The following is a 27,517-nucleotide window of genomic DNA, read 5'->3' as shown; positions in this document are numbered from 1 at the left end:
TATCACAGTTCACACATTTTGTTAAAAATATGGCGTGCTAGACCATTTGCAATGGTTTCACCACTTTCAAAGACAACCTGAAAGCCATACATTCACCACTAGGCGGCTCTAAATGCCACAGACGTGAACACTTTTGCCTGCTGCGCATGCGTTACTTCAGAGAAAGCGTCCTCACTTCTCCGCTGCTTTTCATGCACACTTCTAAGGCGCCAAGACAGAGCAACAAGCCACAGAAGACTGAATGCACTGATCCGCTTACGGAAGTCATGATTCTGTTGACAGGAAGCCCACATAAATACCGTATGCGCACTGGGAAAAACAAAGCTCACCTGACAGCTGAAGCAGAGAACACTGCGAATCAGCCTTATGCTAAACTTTATCTGCTAGCCAGTGTGAGTTTGACAAGCTATTTGTCAGTCAATTCATACCAGTGGCTAAAGAAAAGGCTCCCCATTCATAAATCTTTCTCATAGTTATACCTTATTAGGAGCCATCTCTTTGATAATGGCGTTTCCTCTCCACAAAAGGCAGCAATATGCAGCTCAGCCTCTCGCTAGCAAGCGGTATTCCCTCTAAACTGAGTTAGTGTGAACTAGCTCACGGATATTAAGCCTCCAGCTCACACATTTTTCTTTAGCTCAGGAAAATTGACCCCAAAGCATACTAATTTATGAAGCAGCTCACAACTTTAATGCCAGTAACTCACAAAACAGAATTTCTGCTCACAAGACTCTGCAGCTTAGAAGGAACATTGCTAGCAAGCAGTATTCCCTCTAAGCTGAGTCAGTGTGAACTAGCTCACAGTTTTTTTTAGCCTCCAGCTCACACACTTTTGTCTTAGCTCAGGAAAAATGGCCCCAGGGCAAAGAAATTTATGCAGTAGCTCACAACTTTAATGCCGGTAGCCCACAAAGTAGAATTTTTGCTCACAAGACTCCACAGCTTAGTATTAAGCTACTCTCTATGCTCCAAGGTTATTTAATATACAGCTGTCCTCGCTTTCTAAAACTGCCGAAGAACTCAGTCCCTTCCATCTGCAGGAGCAGAGTTCCAGAAGAAGGGCACAGTGTGCCTATTTAGAGAAGGCATTCAGATGAGGTCCCATCTGGGAAGTCTGGGCGATTCGTCCACAGAAGGTGTTTCTGAGACAACCTGGAAGACCCCAAGCAGTCCGGGACTGGTATAGCAGCATTGACGAATTTCCCACAGAAACTAGTAGGTAACCAGTAGCACAGGTTCTGTGTGCTCCAAGCACGCACCTCAATCAGTAACGGACAGCAAGAGAACCACTTGGAAGATTCCAAACAGTCCGCGCCAGCAGCCCCATGTAGCATCAGCCACCCAATTCGATGTTGTTCCATACTGTCTTTCCGCCCGCCGGAACTACAGCTCCTCTCCCCCACCCTCCCTTACCTACTATCTGGCCTCGAACCGCATCGGTATCTGTGGGGTTTAGTTTGCATAGATCCAAACGCTGGTCTGAAAGTGAACAATTAAACAGATTTAGCCAAAGGATGACCCGATCGAGCAAATCAGAATTCAGTTACGCTTAAGAAGCCTTATGTAATTGACGCATGCTTACATCCGGTATCTTTTAGCCTGCTGATGGCGTTGGAAAGGAGTCGGACGCACCCCAGGAAGCCAGCTCCCTGTTTCTTGTGTATTTTCTTGTGGTTCCAGACACTGATGGTGATTGAATCTGACTTGCCAATATATCTGGAAGGATGAGTTTGAGAAAGCTGTTTCAACTGTGGGCCTTATTTGCTAAGATACGTTTATGCTTGCAAGGGCTACACTTTTCTTCTTCTAAAATAATGCTTTGGGCATGCTGTTCCTTTATCAAACAAAGAAAATGTGTAATTGAATGGTTAGGATCTCTGTAATTTCACATAGCGTGATAAACTGATATCACAGCAACGCTGGTTAATTAATTGCCAACAACCCTGTTATATTAGGGGATACAAGACTCTGCCCCCCTTTCCCCTGAGTTTTGATGTACTGACACTGCGCTTCTGCCTCAACGGGCAGCAAGAGCGATCTTGGCAGCAGCCTACAGACGGGCTCCAAGAGAACAGCACAGCTAGTTCCTCACGTTCAAGCAGGACTCTGGGCTTGTGCTTCTGGAGCAGCAGTTCCCCAGGCCATATTACAAACCAAGGATTCTTCAAAAAGCAGACTGTGACCCTGCATGGGGTTTGCTCTTCAAAGTGCGCAATCTCGCTAGGCATGTCCTTGCCCTTGGGTGGGTCTAAAATAGTTCTCTGGATCTTGGCCAAAACGTTTCGGCTGTATGTGCCTCAGATTCACAGCTCGAGGAAGTGAAGGCTTGCAAGCCTAACAGGAGACGACTTGCAAGTCTTCAGTTAAAGCTACAGTCCTCCTTACAGAATGTCTAATGGCCATGGCATGGGAGATTACCTTCTCGCTGGACTTCCTTTGTTAATGTGGATCCCCACTCCCCAATTTGTGAATGGCCCTTTGCAGAACAGGTAACTCACAAATCATAATGCTGGTTCCACTTGGGGTCTAATGTGTTCTTCACAGTGTCAGTTGAGTGGCACTGACCGGATCCATCAACTACCACCTTTGCAAACGGGTCAGGAAGCCCTGCAGAGAAGTAACAGAACAGTTAGGACAAGAAGCTATGTAACCCACGTGCAAGGAATAATGCTACTTTTTAAAAGCCTGGCCCGCTGCTCTCAGTCTCACTGGCAGAATCCAACAACAGCACCAGCTACACTGGGAACAATAAAGTTATCAGGAGAGCACAGGCTGTCCCCCCAGTCCCACCAGCAGCACCGGCCCTAGGGTGTGTAGTGCCCCAGGCAGGCTCCCTGCTCACCACCTTCCCGCTGCAGTGCTGCAACACAGTGCCGCGTGCTGTCACCCCCCCCCCCCATCAGTGCGCGCTGCACTGAGGCTCAGCCCTACCGGCTTCAACGCGGCCAGGATCTGATCCATCTTTGAAGAGCACACTGGAGGCTTCTCCCCCCTCCTTTCCAGAACCGGAAGGGAGGGGAAGCGAAGCCTTCTCCAACACGCTCTTCAAAGACGGATCAGATTCTGGTCACGGTGCACTGCGCTCTGATTGTGCAAGGGGGCGGGGTGCAAGGGAAGGAGGAGGCAGCAGGCAGGCAAACTAGGCATTTGTCATGGGCACCGGGAGAGGGGGAGCCCAATTTGGCACCCGCCTTGGCAACCGCCTAGTTTGCCTAGTGGGCAAGCCGGTCCTGTTCACCACAAAACTCTGAAAAAACAAAAAACCCCAAAAGTATACCTTATATCTATGGGTGTGCAAAAAAAATTTTAACTGGTACTTTTCCAGTTCAGGTCTTTTGGACTTGAAAAAAATTCAGGATTTCAGAAAAATTTTGGATCCCAATACTGGTATGGTATTTTTCAAGTAGATTTTTGGCTCGGGTAGACCCAAATGCACACCCCTACTTATATCCATTTGTGATTTAAGGGCATAGGAAATGAAAAGGGACAAAAATTAATGGTTTGCTCTTAGAGCCAGAATGGGATTTTAAGAATTCAACTCATAGAGGGGGGAAATAAGCCCAGCCTACAGTCTGCAGAGAAGAAACTTCAGAACATTATGCTGCTGACTTCCAAGAAACTATCCTTAAACGAACCAACAGAAACATGCAAGAAAAGAGCCACCATCATCAGGATTTTTTTTTTTTAAAAAAAAGGTTAAATATGCACAAAGGGGAAAGAAAAGCAGAGACTTCTGCCAGCTACTTACTGAAGAAATCTTTTTTTGCAAGGTTCTTGGCACAAAGTACTACAAAGAGAGAGAGAGAGAGAGAAAGGTTATCAAACTCCACCCATATTTGGTTAAAAACAAGTCCAGCAGGGAGAAGGATTCTATCGTCCAACTCAGATCCTCAATTTAGGAAAAAACTGAGGAGGAGACGCAATAAGGTTATTGACTACAGTACAGTATAGATTCTTTTGCACGAGCGCACACAAAGACTTCATTACTCCCTCCCCTCACCCCCACAAGAAAAAAACCCTGGGCTAATTGGCTACTAAGGAGAAAGTCTGTAGATATAAATTAAGAGTATTCTTCCCTAGGTTCCACACGGCCTGCAAGGCTGAGCTTTTCTGTCAGGCCTTTCCCAGTTAAGTGTATTTTTGGAGCTTATTGCTGAATTTGCTATCTATTATGCATTGTTCGGTTTTTATCATTCGTATTTTCATACTGTTTTAACTATGTCTAGTTTTATACTGCTGCTGTGAACGGCTCTGAACCTCACTTTGTTAGGGAGGGGCAGCATATAAATTGAAATGATAAATAACAATTCTTCTACCTGGCTAATTCTGTGACCTGAGGGGGAGCAAGTGGAGTTTAGGCCTGTGCCCTACTTTGGCTGCCTATGTGAAACACACCACTGATATCTCTGTGTACTTTCTATTTCTATGCTCCGTGGCAAAGTTGTCATGCGCTATGCCCCTTCAGAACTTAAATCATTACTTTTTTAAAAAATGCACATGCCACCATGCTGGAAGCACGCAAGGAAGCTCACAGCAAGCTAAAATACACATACTATTTTAAAAGGCAGAAAAACAATAGCAAGGGGGGAGATGTGGCTGTAAAACCAAAACCAGTAACATGTCGACACAGGAAGAACCAAAGGCTCAGGTGAACATGAGGAGATTCCAACCAATGCTACTTTTGTGGCACCAGGCAGGCATCTTTTGGGGGAGGGAGTTGCACTGTTGGGAGGCCATCACCAAAAAGGCTCTGACCCTGGGAGACATTTGCCCAACTTCTAAAGGCAGGGAACCTGGAAAAGGACCTCTGATCATTTTCTGAGCTAAAGACACAAAAACAATACTTTTTTTTTAGCAGGCTGACAGGGCCAACCTAGTGGCTTATCTTTATGCAATGGAGTGCATACACATACTGAACTGTGTGCAAAGTGGATCAGATGCTTTCACCTTCCTTACAATGCTTTTATTTGCTTTATGCAGCCTAAAACGGCCTAGCGTTCATGCCTCTGTCCTTTCTGCTTGACTGGTTTAATTAGACTCTCACACCTTCGACAGAAGAGCAGCTGGAAAGAGAGCCTCCAGACTGGCTTTGCTGGAGACTTAATAGCAGCACCTTCCTTCCATGCAACATTAATGCAGGAATCTGCGCCCAACAACCGGACTCCTGATGCCCTTCTCACCTGACAGCAGCTTGGTAAGCGGAGCCAGCAAAGGCAGGCAATGGAATCAACACGGCAGGCGTCGGTAACGTGAGCATTCAACAGGTGCTGCGACAGTCCAGAGGGCACCGCAATCTTTGACTGCATCTGCAGTAGTGCTACCTGCTGTATTTCATCTTCCTGCATCCCTACCCCAGGCACACACTTTTGAGACAGCAGATGCTGGTATTTCTCTCACTAAAATAAGCATGCAATGACACTTTAGCAATCTTAAATCACAGCACACGCACACTGACAAGTGCAATGTGTATTAGTGCAAAATCTGCGTAACCTGTTTTTTTTTGGGGGGGGGAGAGAACAGCATACAGAGATTGTGATCACTGTTCATTATGTTTCTATCCTCGTCTTGCTGGTTCTGTCAACTGCAAAGGCAGCTGACAGAGGATTCCCATGAGGCTGGCCCCTCCTGAGGCAGACCTGGGTGGTCACATCATCATTTGCCTTCTACCCAGTACCCTCAGATGGCATCAAACGCCCTCACGGGCAAGATCAGAAATGTCATTACAAAGGAAACTTACTACATATGAAGAACATGTCATTGGGGGGGGGGTGAGTGCAGAAACAGTGCACTGCAAGCTGGGGATAAAACACAACAGAGAACTCTGTTGTGTACCAGATGAGACGATGAACATGGGAGCATGAATAGGAAACTGTCCAGTCTACATATATAACTACTAAGATTGGGTTGGGCTTTGACTGAACAAAAAAAAAAAAGATGCTTTTGAGAGATCTAAAGATACTGAAAGTGCTATATAAAAGACAGGGCTGAAGAGCCAATAATATTTACTTCTTTCATATATACCCCACATTTCTCCCCAATGGGCACCCAAAGTACCTTACGTAAGTCTCTCCTCCGTTTTATCCTCCCAATACCCCTGTGAAGTACGTTAGGCAGAGAGTCCGTGACTGGCCCAAGGTCAACCAGAGAGCTTCCATGCCAGAGTAGGGATTCAAACCTGAGTCTCCCAGCTCCTAGTCTGACACTCTAACCACAACACTAATAGGATAAAAAGCCAAACAATGGAAACCTGGGGCGTGAGGGACCCTGAAGTTGACCCTGACCCAGCAGAAGTTTCACCACACTTCTCTACAAGGACTACTGTCAACTAGCTACTTGGGAAACTGCCTGCCCTAAGAAGGCCATGGTTCTTGTCACAGAAGGAAAATGGGATTAGAAGCACCATTGAGTCACAGCACACAGTGAATGATTGCTGCAAAACAAAAAACCGACTAAAGTTCTTGCTGGTCACAGCTATGGGCAGGGAAGTCCCAGTTCTTAACTTTTAAAAGTCCGACCGTTCCTCTCATCACCACATTTTAATCCTGCCTTTCCTCCATTATGCTCTAGGGAAGAATCAATGGTTCTCCCCTTCTCAATTTCATCCTCACAACCACACACACACTCGCGCAAGTTAGCTTGGGCAGGGGGAATTGCACTGCCCTGTGGTCACCCGGAGAGTTTTGTGAATGAAGATGCGAGTCTGGCCCTCCCCAGTCCTCACCCACACTAGCTCTCTTTGTGCATCCATACAATTCATTCCAAAAGCTTGGGGAGCATCTATGGCAACATCAGAACACTGCAAAATGATGTTAAGAGATGTTAGATCTAGTGGATGCTTAAGATCATTGAACACCATCTTAATCTGTACTGAAACTAGCACCAAATTGTTCTTAAACTGTTTTTAATGCTTTTTAATGTAAATGTTTTATTGTATGCCACGTGTTGTGAGCTGCCCTAAGCCTGCTTCGGCAGGGAGGGCAGGATATAAATTCAATTAATTAAATAAATAAATAATAAGAGATGTATCCGTTAAAGCCATGCTTATTCTTCTCTGAAAGAGGATGGTGTGGACAAAGTTGAGCCGGCATTTTCATAGCAGGTTAAAAACTGGGGGGGGGGGGGGGGGCGGGGGGTGTTTGCTTCTGGACCTGACCTTGTTGAGAAACAGGTGGGTGTAGTGGCCCTCTATTATCTGCAACTGCTCACCAGCTCTCCCTCTTATTAGACTTTGCTGATCAGGCCATGCTGACCTATGCTTCTATAATCTCACGGCTGGGCTACTGTAAAGACCTCTATGCTGGGTTGCCCTTGAAGACAACCTGGAAAATTCAGCTGGTTCTGAATGAGACTGCCCAATTCTTGTCAGGGGCTAGGCAATGTATGTCAGTCTGTTTCTGAGTCCAATTCAAAGTGCTGGCTGGGAGCCCTAGGACCCACATATCTAAAGGACTGTCTCTTCCTCTATATCCTCATGCGCCAACTGTGGTCCTCACCCTGCCACCTGCTGGTAGTTCCCACACATAAGGCAGCCTTGCCTGGCATCAGGCCTCAGATTCAGTGGGAGCTCACAGAAGCACAGCTCCTGAACCTTTCTGAGAGTTCCACCTCCTTGTCCACTGAATAGTATGTGAAGCTGCATAACAATCCCTGGATGAGCTCCACCACCTATTTTTCTACAAAATGACCGCTGCCTGGCATCAACCAGAGTCAGCGCCTCCTCCACTGCCATGCCAACTCTGCAGAACAGGCTGCCTGAGAAGGTGAAGGGGGGTGCCACATACAGAAGCCTTGAATAGCCTTTAATGGCCTTGGGTTAGCCTAGCTCTGGCAGAGGTTGTCCTTGAAAGGGCAGCTGCTGTGAGAGTCCTCTCAGCCCCACCCACCTCACAGGGTGTCTGTTGTGGGGGGAGAAGATATAGGAGACTGTAAGCTGCTCTAAGTCTCTGATTCAGAGAGAAGGGTGGGGTATAAATCTGCAATTCTTCTTCTTAATAGGCACTGCAAGGCTGCTTTATTTGGCAGGGCTTTTAATCAAATATATACCACTGATGTCTCTTGGGGAGAATCTGGGGGTTTTAGTCCACTGCTTTTAAATTATGATCTGTAAGCCATCTTGAGCCACGAGGAACAGCAGAACACACATTTAAATAAACAGGTTAAAGGAAAAATCAATTTGTGGCACTTTCACACATAAGTTCACAACGTTGCAAATTTAGAGGACTGAACAAGCAGACACAAAAGAGGTAGTGTGCTTTTCTCCTTCCAGCTATTCTCCATCTCAGCCCAACTCCATTATGTTGATTTGCTTGGAATCTCTGCAGTTAAACTCAAATGCTACACTTGCTGATTATCCGAAAGGCTTTGCTTTTTTCTAGGAATCTTTGCCGTTAAAACTCAAATGTCACCATCTTTTGTAATCGGCTTACATCTCTATCGTACTAGCAATCCACTTTGAGTCCCATTAAGAAAGACGGACTATAAAATGAAAACGAAATCATCAAGTAACAATTGTCATATTTGCACCACTACTTCTAAGGAAAAGGAGGGGAAAACAGCTGGCAGACAAAGGGGGAGGGAATAAGTCTGTGTCCCTCCATGTCCAAATACTGAAAGTGTAAAGGAAATGTAAAGCCATGGGAGGAAATCTTCCAAGATGCGAATGAAACCCTATAGTTCTAATCAATAGTTAATGTATGCATCCATTTCTTAGGATTTTTCCCACAGCTGCTCAAAACTAGTAAATATCCACCTTTGCAGTGGCCAACTCAGACTACCAAGCTATTCAAATGCCTAGTCAATCTACCTCCCCTTAGCTAATAGTGCCTATGTTCTATAAATTGTCATCAGTGCCAAATGCTACCTACGAAATATTCCACTTTTGACTTCAACGTGCACTGCTTTCTCTACCCTGAGGAGAAACAAGAGTTCAAGATCCCTTTCTGAACCTACAGCCCTTCTGAACAGTATTCGGGTCTCTAAAAAGGTAAAGGTAGTCCCCTGTGCAAGCACCAGTTGTTTCCGACTCTGGGGTGACGTCGCATCACAATGTTTTCACAGCAGACTTTTTTACAGGGTGGCTTGCCCTTGCCTTCCCCAGTCATCTACCCTTTCCCTCAGCAAGCTGTGTACGCATTTTACCGACCTTAGAAGGATGGACGGTTGAGTCAACCTTGAGCCAGCTACCTGAACCCAGCTTCCTCAGGTCATGAGCAGAGCGTAGGACTGCAGTACTGCAGCGTTACCACTCTGTGCCATGGGGCTCCTACATCCAGGTCTTTATACCGCCACAAATACAGAAGGCACTGCTCTAATTTCTGAACTGGATAAATCTTTTTTGTAAGAACCGTTTTTCCCCCTGCCTCCCTGAAAAATCCATGTTTTCACCTAAAACCACAATCCTGAAATCATTCAGAAAGCAAGCTAAGGTGTTTGTGTGCACGTGAGCGCACGTATATCCTCAGAATTGAACAGACAACATTTGTTTCAGAATGCAGAATAAAAGTTCTGTCTCAGTTGAAATAAACTTTGAATTTGCCATTTTAAAAACATGGTCTGTTGAAGGCAGGCAGTTTACATTCAGATAAATGGGTAAGAATGGAAAGACAACGTGGGGCACCCCGAGAGATCTTTGCATTTTCCCCATCTCCCCTGCCACATCATAAAGCTGCCTGGCAGATCCACTCCCCCAATTTCAAAAGTGCTTAGAGGCAGCAGAGGTTTTGGACTTCAAGTGCTATCAAATTATACCAAATACAGTTAAAGACCACCATCTTTTGGCATACTAGAAGATATTCCAGGATTCTCTTCAGATCATCTTTGTACTTTCACTCAGTACCATCAATTGCTCTGTGTGTCATTTTGTCATTGTATTCCAAGAAATGGTTATTTTTAGTTTACCATCTGACTCTCCCTAACCCCAGTTAAACCTATCTTGGAGCATCAAGATTTCCCTTTAATGACTTTCAAATCTGCCTAACACGCAATTCCTCAGAATCAGAGATCAGTGACCTATTTAAGAGGGTAATAATTTCTGGCAGCAACATTAGGACCTGGATTCCATATTCCCAAATCTATTTCTTTGTTCCAGGTTAAAAAGCTATTTCTCAAATCCGGACTCTTGCATGATTTGAAAAGGTTTTCAAAAAAGAAGTGTTGACTGTTCCTGCTTAAACAGCGTTAAGCATACAAAACAGACAAATCTCCCCCCCGCAAACGGTTAAACGTTTAAAGGAAACCTAGAGGCAGAAGCAGACTGGCATATGCTGCATTAAATCCCACAGCACAGTAGCCTGAGATTATGTCTTCACAGAAATCTAACAACTAATTGCTTCGCAACCAAAATAAACTTCAGGTCTTGGGTGGAGTGTACACAGAATGCCTCTGCATCCATATGAACATATGAAGCTGTCTTATGTTGAATGAGACCCTCGGTCCATCAAAGTCAGTATTGTCTACTCGGACTGGCAGCAGCTCTCCAGGGGCTGAAGTTGAGGTTTTTCATGCCTACTTGCCTGGACCCTTTTTAGTTGATGATGCCGGGTATTGGACCTGGGACCTTCTGCTGACCAAGCAGATGCTCTTCCGCTGAGCCACCATCTCTCTCTGCCCAGTAACCTTCTCCCAACATTTTGTGTTCACTTGCACAAAAGGTTCATAGGTAGGGTAAAGTGCCATGAGTCACAGTCAATTCATGGGGACCCCTCAGGGTTTTCAAGGCAAGAGACAAGCAGAGGGGGTTGGCCATTGCCTGCCTCCATGTACCAACCCTGGACTCCCTTGGTGGTCTTGTAACCCAACGCTAGCCAGGGTTGACCCTGCTTACCTTCCAAGATCAGACTGGCCTGGCCCATCCAGATCTGGAGGGGGGAGGGGAAAGATTCATTATACTGCAGCAAAGGAAGTTGTAGTTGTTGTATTTTTGTGTATTTTACAAGTGTGTGTGTATGTCTGCACATGGAAGTTTTTAAGCTACCTTCTTCCCATTCCAGGAAAACAGAGAACAGAAAGAAGCTGGCCTACAGAGCAATCTCATCCAGCACAGAGCATTTCCAGGCTTCAATTATATTCATACAGCAACACTCAACTACTACCGCAGACTCCAGCCTACAGAACAGGGCAAGGCATCTTTCCTCTCTTTAATGCCCCGTATTTAGTCTGCCGTGTCACTTCGTCCCCAACAGCTCTGTGAAAACTAGCTCCTTTCTGGTCCCTCAGGTAAAGCTCTAGTAATCTCCCGCTGCTGCACAATTGATCATGTTACAATTAGTTAATATTTAGATATCTTCATTTTATAAGCTCTGGGTCAGGGGTGGAAACTGCGGGTCAGGGGCCACATGTGGCTCTTTCACATGCATTCTGCGGCTCTCGAAGCCCCCAGTGCTCCATCAGCCAGCTTGGAGAATACATTTAAAGTTGCTTTCTTTCCACCTTTCCCTCCCTTCTCCCTCATATAAATCCCTTCTTTCCACCTTTCTTTCAATTTTTTCTCCCTCCCTCGTAGCTCTCAAACATCTGATGTTCATGCTGCAACTTTCAAACATCTGACATTTATTCTATGTGGCTCTTATTTTAAGCAAGTTTGGCCACCCCTGCTCTATTTCTTTCGTATCAAGAGTAAGCTGTATTAACATTACTGGGCAAAGAAATGAACATATGAAGCTGCCTTCTACTGAATCAGACCTTCGGTCCATCAAAGTCAGTATTGTCTACTCAGACTGGCAGCGGCTCTCCAGGGTCTCAAGCTGAGGTTTTTCACGCCTATTTGCATGGACCCTTTTTAGTTGGAGATGCCAGGGATTGAACCTGGGACCTTCTGCTTACCAAGCAGATGCTTTACCACTGAGCCACTGTCAACAGAAACTGAATGTCAAAAGTTGTGTACTTCTTAGGTTTCTTCATAGGGTTAATAATAGAGGAGGTAGATGACAATCCAATTGAATCTCTCATTCAGTCTCACACATACAAATGTGCATGTTAATTATTCACTTATTTCAGTTGGCTGTGAGCAACCCCTACATTATTCAATAAACCATGCCAGTATCTGAAGGATATATCCATGGCAATATTTTAAACAGCAAGCTGTTTTAAATGCTCGCATGATCTTTTTTTAAAAAACAACTTGAACTATAAGAATTGTGTTTTTCCTCCCACTACCACGCATGGCTCAGATTCCAAGCTGAATTTCACCTGCCAAAAATATTTCGCATATTTAACACTTCCAAGATCACTGAAAGCTGTAATTCAGTGCATTGCTGCACAAACATCTGATGGAGTGATGAAGTTAAGAGACTGGCACATACCGCCCAAGGCCACAGACAGAATCTGGGTCAGAGTTGAAATCTGATTGAGAGCCAATTTGGTGTTGTGGTTAAGTGCCTGGACTCTTATCTGGAAGAACTGGGTTTGACTCCCCACTCCTTCACTAGCAGCTACTGGAATGTCCTTGGGTTGGCCATAGCTATCACAGGAGTTGTCCTTGAAAGGGCAGCTGCTGGTAGAGCCCTCTCAGCCCCACCCACCTCACAGGGCGTTTGTTGGGGGGGAAGGAGATAAAAGAGATTGTGAGCCACTCAGACTCTGATTCAAAGAGAAGGGTGGGGTATAAATCTGTGGTCGTCATTGATTCTATGCCCCCATTCCCACACCTCAAACTTTAGCCCTGACCAGGACGGCCCAGGCTAGCCCAATCTAGTCAGGTCTAAGAAGCTAAGCAGAGACCTAGGATGGGAGAGACCACAAAGGAAGTCCAGGGTTGCTATTCAGAGGCAGGCAATGGCAACCCCCTGCCCCTGCTTGTCTTGTGCCTTGAAAACCCTATGCAGTTGCCATAAGCCAGCTGAGATCTGACAGTGCTTTGCAGACATACAACTCTAGAGAGCGCTTGAGGATCAGCCACTTTCTCTGGAAATCTGTAACAAGTTCCCCAAGACTCAAGGAGCAAGTAGGTTCCAGGAAATGCATACGGGATGCCATAGCACCTCCAGACACCATTTTGGGGATTTCCAACTTATTTCTTGATAGCTTCATGAAGGGAAGCAATACGAAGGATGGATGGTGGGAAAAGACAATGCAAGGCATGTCCAATGTTCCCTTCTAAGCTGCAAAGTCTTGTGAGCAAAAATTCTACTATGTGAGCTACTGGTATTAAAAGTTGTGAGCTACTGGGATTAAAGTTATGAGCTACTGCATAAATTATTGTGCTCTGGGGTCATCCAGACAAAAATGTGTGAGCTGGAGGCTTAAAATCTGTGAGCTAACACTGGGCATGTCCCATCTGGAGAAATTTAAGCAGTTTTAAACGCAGAAACTGCAGGGCAATATGACAAACGATCAGCACTACAAGGAAACATCCACCCACCACTACAAGCTCTACACCCTGAACTAATTGAAAGCTATTCAAACAAATGCAGTTTCCACTGATCTATACTAACTAGCTAGTATTTGGATGGGGGACCACCAAGGAATTCCAGGGTCATTATGCAAGGCAAGTAATGGCAAACCACCTCTGAATCCTGCAGGGTCACCAAAAATCAGCTGTGACTTGACGGCAACAACAAATATTAACTGCAGTAATCGAAGTGTATGCACAGAGATTCAAATGTTTATGCTGACATTGCAACCTCCGTGACAGCTAATAGCATTATGACTTAGGAACATTCCCGTCTGCACAGATGCACGTAAAATGCAGCTACTAACCTGCCCCCATTTGAGTTGTGCAACACTCTCACACACAGTACATGTTTCAGTCATGTGCAGAGAACTTCTGGGACAGACGGTTGTGATGGGGAGGCTGGGAAGCTAGGCTTGGGCAAGGGAGAAAAAGAAAAGGCAATGAAAAGCTTTTTGTAGGGCAGAGAGATCTCTGAACCCACTTATGCCAAAAAGAAATATTCACTACCACTGACTGATCTTGCTTCATTCTCCTCCTCCTCCTCCTCCTCCTCTCCACATGCACGCTAAGAGGCAGGAAGTCTTGCTCTTTACGCATGTGTACTAATAGCAATCATGGAGTTGGATCAGCAAAAAATGGCACACCTGTCAGCCACCGCAACCCAGCAGCAAACCTCCACCACAACTGGTCTGCAGGTCCTAACCCATCAGTTGAGACTACTGCAAGTTGCAAATAATGGGCAGCTGTCACCACTGCCAGTTGAAAAACAGGACAGTTGTTCCAAAAAGATATAATGCACAACAAAAAAAATGGACTTCAGGAGATGCTGGAGAAGGTTTGTGCTTTCAGCCAGGAAGAGATGCAAAGCCAAAGTGTCTCTAAGACAAGTTACCCAAGGTGAAGAGAAAGCTGATGAGCAACTGCCATATATCTCAAGTCTGTGGGTGGCCAATGGTCCTGTTAATATTTCCAGTGGCTCAGTAGTTCAATCTGGCAAAACAGGGCTTGTGAATTCTGTACCAGAACAACTGGCAATTAACACACACACACACAGTTTCTTTATTAAGCCTACATTTCCCCCACTACATTTTATCTAAAATGAGAGGCATTTCTAAAATGTAGTATCCCAAATCTTAGACAAAACCAATAGCGCATAAGGTAGCCTCGTTAACAACAGCACATGCCATTGTGAAAGAAGGCTTTTTAAAATTCAAAGTGAAGCTGTATCAGCCTATGTGTTGCTCTTTTGTTCTTCAAATATGACAGCATTCACTTCAACAGCCCAGTGAATGGCTTCAAATTTGAATCAATACTCATTGTTGACACAGGCCAACACTGACCGTCACCAGGGCTAGCTGACAATACATAAAAACGTCAAGAAGAGCCCTGCTGGGATCAGACCAGTGGTCCACCTAGTCCAGTATCCTGTCTCACACAGAGGCCAACCAGTTCCTCTCCATGACCAATAACAGGGCATAGAGGCCGAGGCCTTCATAAGAGCATCAGAAGAGACCTGCTGGATCAGACCAGTGGCCCATCTAGTCCAGCATCCTGTCTCACACAGTGGCCACCCAGTTCCTCTGGAGGTCCAACAGCAGGGTGTCAAGGCTGAGATCTACCCAGTGAGGTTGACTCCTGGTATTCAAAGGTCTACTGTCTTTGAACGTAGAAGTTCCCTTTCATCACCAAGGCCAGTAGGCCATTGATAGACCTATCCCCCAACACCAACTTAATAATTAAAAAAAACCCTGCCATCAGAGCCCAAGAAATTGTACAAGAAATGCAGAAGTCCTACAGAGCACAAGAAATCATACATAAGTGTCAAACGGACTGTGTTCAGAATTGTCACAGTTGCGAAGATCTTTTACTATTATCCCTTTTAATTAGCAACCAGGATTGTTCAGTGTCTACTCGTCTTGCCAGTTTTGACCTCTGCATCAACATTTATGCTTGTTCTTTTGGCTCACGGCCAAATGGCAGGATTAGGGTATTCGCGCATAACCAAGCAGTATCGACACAAGCCCAAGCTTTATCCTGTATCACCCAGAAACGTTAATATTTAAATATGTGCTCTTGGTGGGAGATGTGACCATTTCCTGCTTGTGGAATGCTAACGTAAGTGGCAGGCTGTCATTCTTCGCACTGAGATGACTGTTGAGAGGCCATTTAAGGCTTTAAACTACATCCTGGAATGAAACCTGGAAAAGCTACAGGGGAATCCTCTGGGGGGTAGGCAAAGTTACGCAACTGTCTGAATTCTGTTCACCAGTGCTGTAAATCATACATGCAATGCAACAGCAGATCAGGATTAAAGTTTTGCTAGAGCTACATGAGACAGAGGCCATCTAAAACAGTTCTCTATATGAAGCCACAGCTCTGTATTGAGGAGAACAAGAAGACTGCAGATTTTTACCCTCCCCTTCTCTCTGAATCAGAGACTCAGAGCAGCTTACAATCTCCTATATCTTCTCCCCCCACAACAGACACCCTGTGAGGTGGGTGGGGCTGGGAGGGCTCTCACAGCAGCTGCCCTTTCAAGGACAACTCCTGAGAGAGCTATGGCTAACCCAAGGCCATTCCAGCAGCTGCAAGTGGAGGAGTGGGGAATCAAGCCCGGTTCTCCCAGATAAGATAAAGAGTCCCACTACACCAAACTGGCTCTTCATAGCAAAATGTTTGCCTACTTAAGACAGACAACTTAAAAATACACAGTTAATGTAGTATTCAGATTCTACAACATAACATTTGAAGCATGTAAAGATTATAGCTGAAAAAAGGAAACTAGAAATCCTGTTGGTAGTTTTTATCCACAGAACCAGTGCACCAAATAAATGAGTCATTGTTGCTTCGGTTTAAGAATGGAAGCTGCAGAACAACACTGTCAATATGAGGAAAATATATTAGTGTCCTCACTTACCTTCTTTTTTCTTGCCTAGTCGCTTAATTAATGGATCTTGGCTATGGAGGGGAAAATCTGCATAATATCACTAGTACACTCGATTGCCCAAAAGGCTAACAGAACATATGTCCAATTCAGCTTGGGAAGAAATCACTGTTAACTCATTTTAATATTGCTTCTGTTTGTATGTAAATAAGGAACTAATTAATAATACACAAAAGAACCTGGCTGTAACAACTCAGTGATCAAAAGTCACACAAATGCTGCAGAGTTTTCTTTTTTCTTAGCCAAAGCAGATCTGCACTGCACTTCTGTGCATAGTTAGCAATCCTAAAAAGACTATTCCGATCACGCTGCCACCCAGGCACTTGCAAATTAATTCCCATCCATCTACTCTTCTGAATGAGTTTTCCTGTACGTTTTTATGATGCTTAGCAATGCAAGATGATAAAAGCCAAACTGTTTAGTTTCTTGGCAACTCTTTTTTAATCCATCTTTCTCCCCTTTCCACAACCCCAACCATCTGGGAGCAGTTTTCAAATCTGCTCTGGTTCAGTTTAAAAGCAAAGCGCTCTGACTCGATCAGAATCCTGCAGAGGAAATGCTTGGGACTGCAGACTATTTGGAACGTTTCAGTTTCCCTGAGCAAGTCTGTATAAATTCCGTTGATGGGCAATTCCGTAGATTTCAATTTCCAAAGAATATAAAAAACGAGGTGGCTTGACTTGAGAAGTTAAGAGCAGGAAATTTTTGGATGGCTGCAGAGCCTTATCAAGTGGGGAGGGGGACACAAAAGGCAGACTTTACATTCATTAAACTGACAAGGTCAGACTAAGTTTTACAGAAAGGAAACAGATCCCTGAAGGAGACTCTCAAAGAACACTTTTCTTAAGTGGCGACTTTTACATAAAGTATTGTCTCTCACCAACAATTCACAAGGCACAAACTGCTTTGCATGCCCAACTGATTATTGTGCTTATCAATAGTCAACAAGACTTTCTAAAGCACAGATTGCAACACCAATGGGAAGGATTTTTTTTCCAAGTCCTTAACTACAGTAGACCCAGTTGCCTCAGCCCAAAGGCCAGTGGGGAAAGAAGTATGAAGAAGACTGCAGATTTATACCCTGCCCTTCTCTCTGAATCAGACACTAAGAGCAGCTTACAATCTCTATCTTCTCCCCCACAACAGACACCCTGTGAGGTGCGTGGGGCTGAGAGGGCTCTCACAGCAGCTGCCCTTTCAAGGACAACTCCTGTGATAGCTATGGCTGACCCAAGGCTATTCCAGCAGCTATAAGTGAAGACACTTACACTAGACACCAAGCAATGAGGCAGACAAGAGTAAAACCAGCATGGGACTTCAGCATAATCAGCGAATGTGCTAAGTATGAAGGGGAGTAAACTTCACTGGGCTTGTATAACACCAAGCAAGAAGTTGCCACTTCTTACTAGCTACTGCGAAACCCAGTCAATCTATCTCAGTTATAATGTCACAGATGTGTCCAAAACTTTTATTGTACACTTATTTTAAGTCACAGCTGGCCTGTATACCTGTGCATCTGTCTCTCTCCAGCTCCAACACAACAATGTACAGGATGAAGTTTAAATTATAACAAAAGCCTCAATGTGGTAATATAAATTTCCCTAATGTTATATACTTGTCAGTATTTATCAGCAAAATTCACATCAAATTATTCTAAATCATGGATATTACATTTCCCCTCCCTGTACTATTTTGCAAGCATTACTTGCTTGCCATCAGTAATGGGTTGAATGAGGGTGAACAAGCTGAACCGTAATCCTGACAACACAGATGTTCTCTGAGTTAGTAGAAAGGCAGACCAGGGACTTCAAATCTGCCCTGTTTTAGATGGGGTTATAATCCCCTTGGCAAAGCCAAGTTTGCAATTTGGGAGTGCTGCTTTGACACAGAGGTCACCTTAGAAGAGCAGGAGCTGATGTGGCTCACAATGCATTTGTTGGGCTAGTGCATCAGTTGCATCTATTCCTCGCTCAGTCACATCTAGCCACAGTTATCCATGCCTTTATTACATCCAGGCTAGAATACTGCAACATGCTCTACTTGGGGGCCATACTTGAAAAATGTTTGGAAACTGCAGCTAGTGCAGAATGCTGTAGTTGGATGGACCAGCTATGAGGAGCGCATGTCCTCAATATGGCAGCAATAAACTGGCTACCCATCCACTTCCGAGCCCAACTCAAAGATGTTAGCTCTGTCCTTTAAAGCCCTACATGGCTTGGGACTTGGATATCTGAAGGGGCGTCTTCTCCCAAACATTCTTGCCTTGGGATCAAGATCACTGGGAGATGATATCCTGATTTTACCAGCAAAGAAGCTTGTTTGGTGAGTACATGAGACAGGGCCTTTTCCGTGGCAGGCCCCCCCCCCATTCTGAAACAACTTCCCCAGGGAGGTGCACCTGGTCTCCCCATTGTCAATCTTCAAGAGTCAGTTGACAACAGTTTACTATTGGCAGTCCTTACTGAAGATCTTAAATTCTGGCTCTTATGAGTTTTATAACTATAATAATATTTTTAATTTATATCCTGCCCTCCCTGCCAAAGCAGGAACTATTGTTCTTGTGTTTTTAATAATGCTTTATTTGCACTGTAAGCCACCTTTTTAGTTCCACAAGGGAGAAAGTATGTTAGTGTTTTAAACAAACAAACACTGGAGAGATGTAGGGACATTGATACCATGTTTCTCAACACTTGAACTTTTGATCCTCAACTCTCTTCATTCTCCTTATCCTTTCAGTTACAAACCTTTCTTGACACCCAGGCAGCTAATAACTGCATTTAATAAATTCTGTTAGCAATCAGGCTGTGGCTCACAGATCCAACTTTTATATTTTCAGGAACAGACATTATGGTAATGTGAATTGACATACTGTTAATGGTTTTCCTTTATTTTGTAAATAAACACAGCAGCCAGCATTCATAAATACCAGAATATACATTCTCTAAAAAGCTGGTTCCTAAGAGACTAAAAAAAATAAGCTAAAAGCACAGTCTCTGGCTTGGCTAGCACTTTCTTCCACTTTGTATCTTCGAAAGGACCTATGAGCTCTGGGCAGAAATAGTGAGATTCAGATAATTACTGGCTTTTGTGTTTTTAAAGCAAGAGTGAAAAAGAAACAATGGCTGCAGTATGCATTGTCAGTCTATACCCCCCCCCCTCCCCAGCTGGGCTCAGAACTAATCCAGTTTGTCTGCAAAGAATGTTCTGAATCACAACCTTAAGGCCATAACAAACCATGAATGAGACTTCTACAATGCCCTTTTCCAACAGCATCTCTCTCTTTTCTCCCTTCAGCCTCTTCTCCCTTCAGCCTCTACGTTTCTGTATAGCACTGAGCCTCAGAAAGGATTCCATGAGACTAAAAAGTTAATCCACTGTTTTGTCATTTTAGCTGGTTTTAATATAGAAATTACAATGGGTTTTTCCCCCAATAGACCAGAACACACCAACAGTATCAAGTACTACAGATATTAGTTTATTCTCTGTATAAATGCTATCAGAGACATTTATGACAGTAATTTCCGTATCTATAAAACATGCAGCTCCCCTGTGCGGCTTATTGCTCTTGCATGCAAAAAACTCTAATGGAATAACCTGGTAACACATAAACATAAGCTACAACATGCTAGCAGCTAAAGCAGCAGAACTGTCTTATAATAATGTAACTTTGTGCAATTTGGCATATATCGAATTCTGCATTTTGTAACAAATTCTGCAGGAAGAATAGCATAAATGCATTAAGTTATACAAATATTAAACTTTGTTTAAAAAAAAAAAAAAACCCTACTACAGCCATCATCACACAGAAGCCGGAAAATGTTATTTCTTGTTCGTAACACAAGATGCAACTGGCATGCCTTACCCAGTGAGGCTTGCATTCCAGCCGCAGAGGTGAACACAGCTGGATGGATGCACTACCACGCCCTTCGTGTGTTATTTCACATTCTTTAACAATAATGGATTATTTTGCCCACAAAGAGATGTACAGACTTGCCAGATATATCTTTATCTGTATTTGTAAACATACAGTGCAATCATATTGCAATATTATTCCAGTGCAATCATATGTGAAATGATTCCAGCCTAAGACCCTTGATTTCAACAGGTTTAAATTGGAGTAACTGTGCAAAAAATTGCTGGAGACTTAACACCAAAGAATTGTTTTAAACATGTTAAGGGCTGCCCAAAAGGAGGAGTTTTTCCTGTTTGGGAACATCCCTGTGCCCTTTTACAAACTCTTTTTTTTAAATAAAATCCTCTAACTTTCCAAGGCTGTTTGTTACATAGTTATGTTGCTGTCTGAGAAGCACAAACCAAGTCCACACAAGCAGTGTTTCCCAACCTATGGATCTAAACAATAAGCCTGGAAGAGTTGTGGGTCAGCCCTCCCTAATGGCCGCCCTTGCCCTTTCTGTTGTTTTCTTTTGTATTCTGGAAACTAAGAACTGAGTCTGGAAACAGAATCTTCCATGTCAAGCATCAGTTGTTAATTCTTTTTTTTTCATATAGATGTGGGTCAAATGAAATGTGTCCTGATGGCTACTAGAGTGAGTTTCTTAGAAACTCAATGTAACCTCCATGTGCAAAAGGTGTGCATGTCAGAATGCTACTTGATTGGGGTTCACAGTGGGGGCAGCTGTGCTCTTTCTGTGATATGTTTGTTAGTGTCACAAAAAAAAAAAATCCAGTTAGCCACTGCAGTAAAAGGAATTGTAAACCAGATGGGTGCCATGGTCATAGTTTGTCCAGGGTGCAAAAAGAAAAAAGGGGGAGGGCATCCATGGATGGGTAACCATAGCAAGTAAATTTGGATTCGTGGGTCACCATACTGCAAAGGTTGGAAACCACTGCCCTCATGCACAACTGATTCTCATCCAATATCATTCAAACTCCAAGAAACTTTAGCATTCTTCTATCAGCTATGAATCAGACGGGTCTGTGGGATATGAGATGGCAGCGGCTGCAGCACCCTTAATACAAGCCAATCTGGACACTCCTCATCGCATTAGTAAAGGTTGTTGAACGTACACAACCGCCAACAATTCTGCTTCATAGTCTAAGAGATAATCTACTCCAAAATATAATATAATCCAACCATTTTAACTCAATTTGGGTTAAAATCTGGGGCTTAAAAATAACATCTGAATTTCTAAAACCTGTTTTCCTACCATATTATGACTACATGAGCAACATCAGCTATTTCAAATATTTCCTCATTTGTTTTACATAATGAAAATATTTTTCCTGTCTTCTATTATCCATGCCCGAGTGCTTTCTAATTCCAAAACTGAAGGCGTCAGGCTACTGTGACAATATATGGGAAACAAAGCAAGGTAACAGATCAACAGTTCCCATAACCAAGGCATGCTTTTAAAGCTCAGAAAAGCAAGAGTGGCACATGAACACATGAATCTGCCTTATACCGAACCAGGACATTACTCGATAAAGGTCAGCATTCTCTGCTCAGACTGGAAGTGGCTCTGCAGGGTCTCAGGCAGATGTCTTCCACATTACCTACTGCCTGGTCCTTTTTTTAAACTGGAGATGCTGCGGGTTGAACTGAGGACCTTCTGCATAGAAAGCAGAGGCTCTGCCACTGAGCCGCGGCCCCTCCCTTGGGTCATTCGTTACTGTCCCCAGAAAATAAAGTTTATAAGGAACATATGATTAGTAAGCACACCCTTCAATATAAACCACTTCAGGTACCCAATAAATTGTTAATTATAAAAGCTATATTTGGCAAATTGAAAAACTGTGAGGGGGGGGGGGAGAAGCATTAAATATGCACCTTCCTCATCATACAATTCATTCAGTCTCCAGAGGAATCTGCCTTTGTGCAATTAGATAGAACTATTATTCCCACTGTATGGACGCAATTCTCAAATGGAATGATTTGCTGAAGAAGCCAGAGTCCAGTTTATGTGTTCAAAAGCTGGTTTTCAGTTCTAACAAAGTCAGTTCTAATAAAGTCATATAGCTGTAACCATCATAACAAGGTGCTACTGGACTCAAGTCCAGCACCACAAGAGACATTCCTGACATGATAAACAGCCTCTGTAGTTGCTATTTTTTTTTACAAATGACATAAAATTGTCCAGGTAGATGTATATCAGTGCCATCGATTTTCTGCAATGCTAACTGCATGTTCAATCAATGCAGCATTCATCACACAAATTAAGCAAGAAGTGCCAGTACACTGGTCAAAACCTCATCTTCGAAATATCCCATTGTATGCCTTTTCACAGCAGCCTGTTAATGCACTTTTTTTTTTTTTTAATACACAAAGGATATTTTACTTTGAAGATAAAACCAGGCAGCTGCTATGGGATTCAGATTTACTTGGATGGAATTAAATTCTTAGCTTCGCTAGCACAATATGCATTACCACAAACATACTTCTAAATTACTCAAAGTTTCTCTCAATATCAGATTCTGATGTATGGCTATACTTCTGTTGCTAATAAAACCTACTATCCAAGAGGATATTTGAAAGACTTGATCCCATTTCTGATTATTGCTTTCTTTCCTGGCTGATTCATAAATCTGTCAACTTCTATTAAACTAGATCTTAAATATGTGTCCCCTGACCCTTCTTCTCATTACAGGCTTCAATCAATACAAACTATGACAACTGTCTTGTAACAGTGCATTTTACTACCATCATCGTGTCATTCCAAATTACAGTATTAATTGTCCCTTTACCGTTCTAAATCCAAACTTCTTCTCAAACATAAACTTCAGGTTCTCCAACTGTAGGACATTGTGTGACAGCATGTGTGACAACATGGAGGTGAACTTGTTTCTATGGAATGATCCATTCCTAGCATGGGTGTGTAAGATCTCCAGACACAAAGAGATGCCAGGTCAGAAACATCCTGAAAAGCAACAAATGTAGAATGCTTGCTCACAGAGTTCTAGAAGTTTGAGAAAACCACTTTAGTTTTATTTCCAGCTTCCTTCATGATTTTTAGCCTACCGTACCTGTTCAGTTGCTTATTCAAGACACACCTTCACATTCTTCTTCTAACCTTTCACACACACGTATGTATGTATGTATGTATGTATGTATGTATGTAAAGTTTATTCTATTATATCTGAACTTTATTTGTTGAAACAAAGTTTGTAGGAAGAAACTGAGATTTAAGCCAGCTATTCCTTGCCATGCATAACAAAAATGAAAACTGATGTGTATGTAAATCTTTCATTTGCAAAGTGGCCCTTTAATCCCAATATCCTCAAAATGTAAAAATATCTGCGCACTGGTATATCTTATTGTATATCCAGATGGCTTATCACCATAGCAAAATAAATTACAAAATTAGTCACAAGGCAATACAGTATTTGATACTATGCTTTAATGCAGGCAAGATCAATAGAATTTTGAGATCAACAAAGAATATCAAATCAACTGTTAGAAATGTGCTTTGTAAACAAAAAGGTGAAAGTTATATTTAGCAATTCTGCCATGAGGACAAGTATGCAGATCTCTATTTGAATATGGCTCTTAATTTCTTTAGAGTTAAGATGCTGGGCTTGCTGTTCCAAGGTTGATTGACAAGACACCGGATTTCAATATATTAATGCTGCCATGTTTAAACAAGCTACAGAATTCCATTAACTGCAGCCTCTCCAATGAAGTGTGCATAATTGCAAAGACAGACTGAACAGCTCCACTGATAGCAAAGGTATGAATATCTACACTCACCATGCCATATAAAAATATGAAGCCTATAGCATTAACTACAGGTAATTTCAACTTTATAAGCAGCTTTCGAAAGCCAAATGTACCAAGTCTCAAAACACAAGAGATAACCTGGTTTTTCCAAGTTTTATGTAACTTTGGAAACTGCACCACAGTAAAGAAATAAAAATAAATTTTACCTTTATTTCTTTCTAGAGCAATATCATCAGCTTTACTGTTAGTATACAGGTTTTGTATAATCAAGTTCTATTCAATTCTGTCTAACTCCTCATCACACGCAATAGCTATGCATCCATCAAAACAGACAGTTGAGGTGTTCAGTTTTATTCCCTGAAAAAGAACTAATCCCTTTTGCAGTAAATTCCTTCCAAAGTCTTTTGCACATGTGTGAATGAAACCAGTAATTCATACTCACATCGACACGATGAAGCTTAATTAATGCTATAAAATAAGTTTCACTGAATTTAATGGAATTCTTCATATATACTTCAACTTACCAGCAATACAGACCCTAAAAATATTCAGGGCACACACACAAAAACCATTATTAGGCTGGTGATAGTAAGGCCATCTCTATATTACTTCAGCAATAAAATTACAGTTAACTGTAAACAGTCGCTATTCATTGAGATTAAATCCCCACATGTGCAATATGAGGAGAACACTGACCTATTTTACAGTGTTGCTGTAATGCTTACTAGCATGACTATATGACGCACTTTAGCACACTGTATTAATGCTAACCAATCATAATCTTGAATGAGCTACAAATATGCAACTACTGAGATCATGCTTGCCTCTACAATTCCTGTAAGGTCTTTAGAATATAAATACTGTACCACAATACAAATACAATATAATAGCTGTATAAAGTATTTTATTCATCCTGCCTCTGTACCCAATGGGGATCCAAAGTAGCTTATATTGTTGTTCTTTCTTCTATTCTATCCTCCCAACAACCCTGTGAGGTAGGTTAGAAGAAGACAACCGTAGATTTATACCCTGCCCTACTCTTTGAATCAGAATCTCAGAGCGGCTTACAATCTCATTTATCTTCTTCCCCCACAACTGACACCCTGTGAGGTAGGTGGGGCTGAGAAAGCTCTCATAGAAGCTGCCCTTTCAAGGACAACTTTGTGAGAGCTACAGCTGACCCAAGACCATTCCAGCAGCTGCAAGTGGAGGAATGGGGAATCAAACCCAGTTCTCTCAGATAAGAATTCACGCACTTAACCACTATAATAACATTTTATTTATATAACATTTTATTTGTATCCCGCCCTCCCCGCCGAAGGAGGCTCAGGGTGGCTAACAACATAATCAGTCTGTACAATGAGTTATACAACGAATTTTAAAATCGACATTCAACTTAAAACATTCCAATTTAAAATTAACATTTCTGGTGCTATTCTATTAGATGCAAGTATGTATGATGGCGGAATCACTTAAGATGAGTCCATCAGTCATTCAGTCAGGTAAAGGCCATCCTAAAGAGGATGGTCTTGCAGGCCCTGCGGAACTGTTCAAGGCTCCGCAGGGCCCGCACTTCTTCCGGGAGCTGGTTCCATAGGTGTGGAGCTGCAATGGAGAAGGCCCGTGTACCTCCTTCGGACCTACATCAAACTAGGCTGAGAGACTGTGACTACTGGGTCTCCTGGACACTAGCCCACCACTCTTAACCACTACATCACAGAGCAGAATGCACAGCTTCCATGTATTTTGAAAGCTTTTCTTTCCTTTCTGAGCAGACACTGACATTTTGAATGGGTTTTTTTTTAGTTCTGAACATTTGTTTAATTTTAAAAGTCAAAGAAGATGGGAGAGCGCAAATAAAGCTCATACAGCAGTGGCAACATGACATCAAAGAATGAGGAGGCATCCAACCAGGTACCACAACCAATATCTTCATCACAAGGAATTTTAAAGTTTGCTTGCAATTTAATGAAAGAATGCAAATCCCCCCCCAAAACCCAAGAGCCATCTTTACCAGGTGCTAAATGCTTCTCTTCAGCATGTACGCTGGTAACCAAAAACACCAAATTTCTGACAGAAATTAAATTGTTGTGAAACAGCACACACAAATGCCACAAAAGGATAGGCTAATTTTTGCACTGCTATTGGCAAGAATTGCTGGGATGCAAGATAGTGTTTTGGACTGAGAGACAGAGTCTTTCCCACAGGAACAATCTATCAAGGCCTTTGCCAGGCATCTTTTAATGGGATCACTAGACATCCCCCTGGGGGCATGCAAGTTCCATTCAGAAACAGGAGGGGGGCAAGAAGTTAAACACTGTCTGGATTCCAGCGGCCTCTTCACACACAACTATACTCTGCAACACATATTTGTAACACAACACAATCCACCACGCAAAATAAAAATCAAACAATATGCTAATGAGGAAAGCACTTCACATATACCATCTCAGTAACCCAACAATTTTACACAGCCTTCACGCTGCAGGTTTCTGGAAAAAGGAGAAATGCTGAGAGGCAGTCATTTGCGTAAGACAATTATAAACAAAGGCACGCTGAGGAATTGAAGAAATATTTTAACAAGGGACTTCCAAGTTCACAGAGTTTGTGCTCTTAGCTACTACAGCAGCTCCCAAAATAGGCACACATCACAAAATTCCAAGTAGGGGGCAATCCCCATGTGATGATGTGAACACGTTTGTGCTCAATCAGTTGGCTGTGTACATGTAGCTTCTTGAGCAGAGACAGCCTTGTAAGAAATATCATCATGGGTGAAACAGTTTGACAGCCAAAATGACCATTCTTGAGAACCAGAAAAAGAAAAACCCAAGTTGTACAACACAGGGAGATGGGGGGGAGGAAGTAAAATTAGAAAGATGCCCAAGAAAAAGTGGATTAAAACTGAGAAGACAACAGAGAAAGAGCTTCTTGTTTTCATCACCCTCTAATTAACTTTACAGACTTCCTATGCTACCAGATCACTTTTAATAATTAAGTCTGCTTACACACATTACACTTTTAGGACACACATGTTAAGCACCTACTGCAGAGAGAGGAGACATGCACAACTTAGAAGACCTCCATTTGCACACCTGGAAAAGCTGTGGTTGGCAGAGGCTCCCCACCACATGCATACCTATTCCAACACAAACGTTTGTCTTCTGCAACACGTTAAGCAGCCCTCTGTGGAGAAACCCACAGCTGCGGTCCCTTGCAATTCATAAAGCCACATTAAGAGTTGCCTCGAAGCATCCAACCCACAATCCCCAAAGAGCTCATCCCAACTGTAACCCAACCTTCCCTTCAGGCCCCAAAAAGTCTGGCTGGTCAGACCAAATTTCCACACATCAGAGCCTGCACACACAGTGGCTGGATATGAATTCATTCATTAAGAAGAGGACACAGCGAAACACTGGGCTTCAATTACATTTCACATTACTACAATATACTGGAATACAGGCTGTGCTTTAAAGAAGGGAGGGTGGGAAATCAGAAAGTATTTCAGTTT

The 27,517-nt window shown here is 43.0% G+C and overlaps 2 protein-coding genes across 4 annotated transcripts in view; both read right to left on the bottom strand.

The window, feature by feature from the left end:
- Positions 1–27,517, bottom strand: part of PDAP1 (PDGFA associated protein 1) — a 465,345-nt gene that overhangs the window by 216,062 nt on the left and 221,766 nt on the right. The gene's annotated exons all lie outside the window — the stretch shown is intronic.
- The window catches only part of SMURF1 (SMAD specific E3 ubiquitin protein ligase 1), a 62,131-nt gene that overhangs the window by 30,466 nt on the left and 4,148 nt on the right, over positions 1–27,517 (bottom strand). For 2 of the 3 annotated variants that reach the window (XM_060260710.1, XM_060260709.1), the window contains exons 2-5: positions 3,749–3,787; positions 2,499–2,607; positions 1,583–1,716; positions 1,414–1,479 (exon numbers count right to left, since the gene is read on the bottom strand). In XM_060260710.1, coding sequence (XP_060116693.1) covers positions 1,414–1,479; positions 1,583–1,716; positions 2,499–2,607; positions 3,749–3,787 — 348 coding nt within the window. The remainder of the gene's footprint in view (positions 1–1,413; positions 1,480–1,582; positions 1,717–2,498; positions 2,608–3,748; positions 3,788–27,517) is intronic. The other variant, XM_060260711.1, reaches the window with a different exon arrangement.

This window comes from Heteronotia binoei, chromosome 20 (genome assembly GCF_032191835.1).
Source record: "Heteronotia binoei isolate CCM8104 ecotype False Entrance Well chromosome 20, APGP_CSIRO_Hbin_v1, whole genome shotgun sequence".
Classification (NCBI taxonomy): domain Eukaryota; kingdom Metazoa; phylum Chordata; class Lepidosauria; order Squamata; family Gekkonidae; genus Heteronotia; species Heteronotia binoei.
The sequence above is the reverse complement of the archived record's forward strand: the minus strand, read 5'-3'. Positions and strand labels throughout refer to the sequence as shown.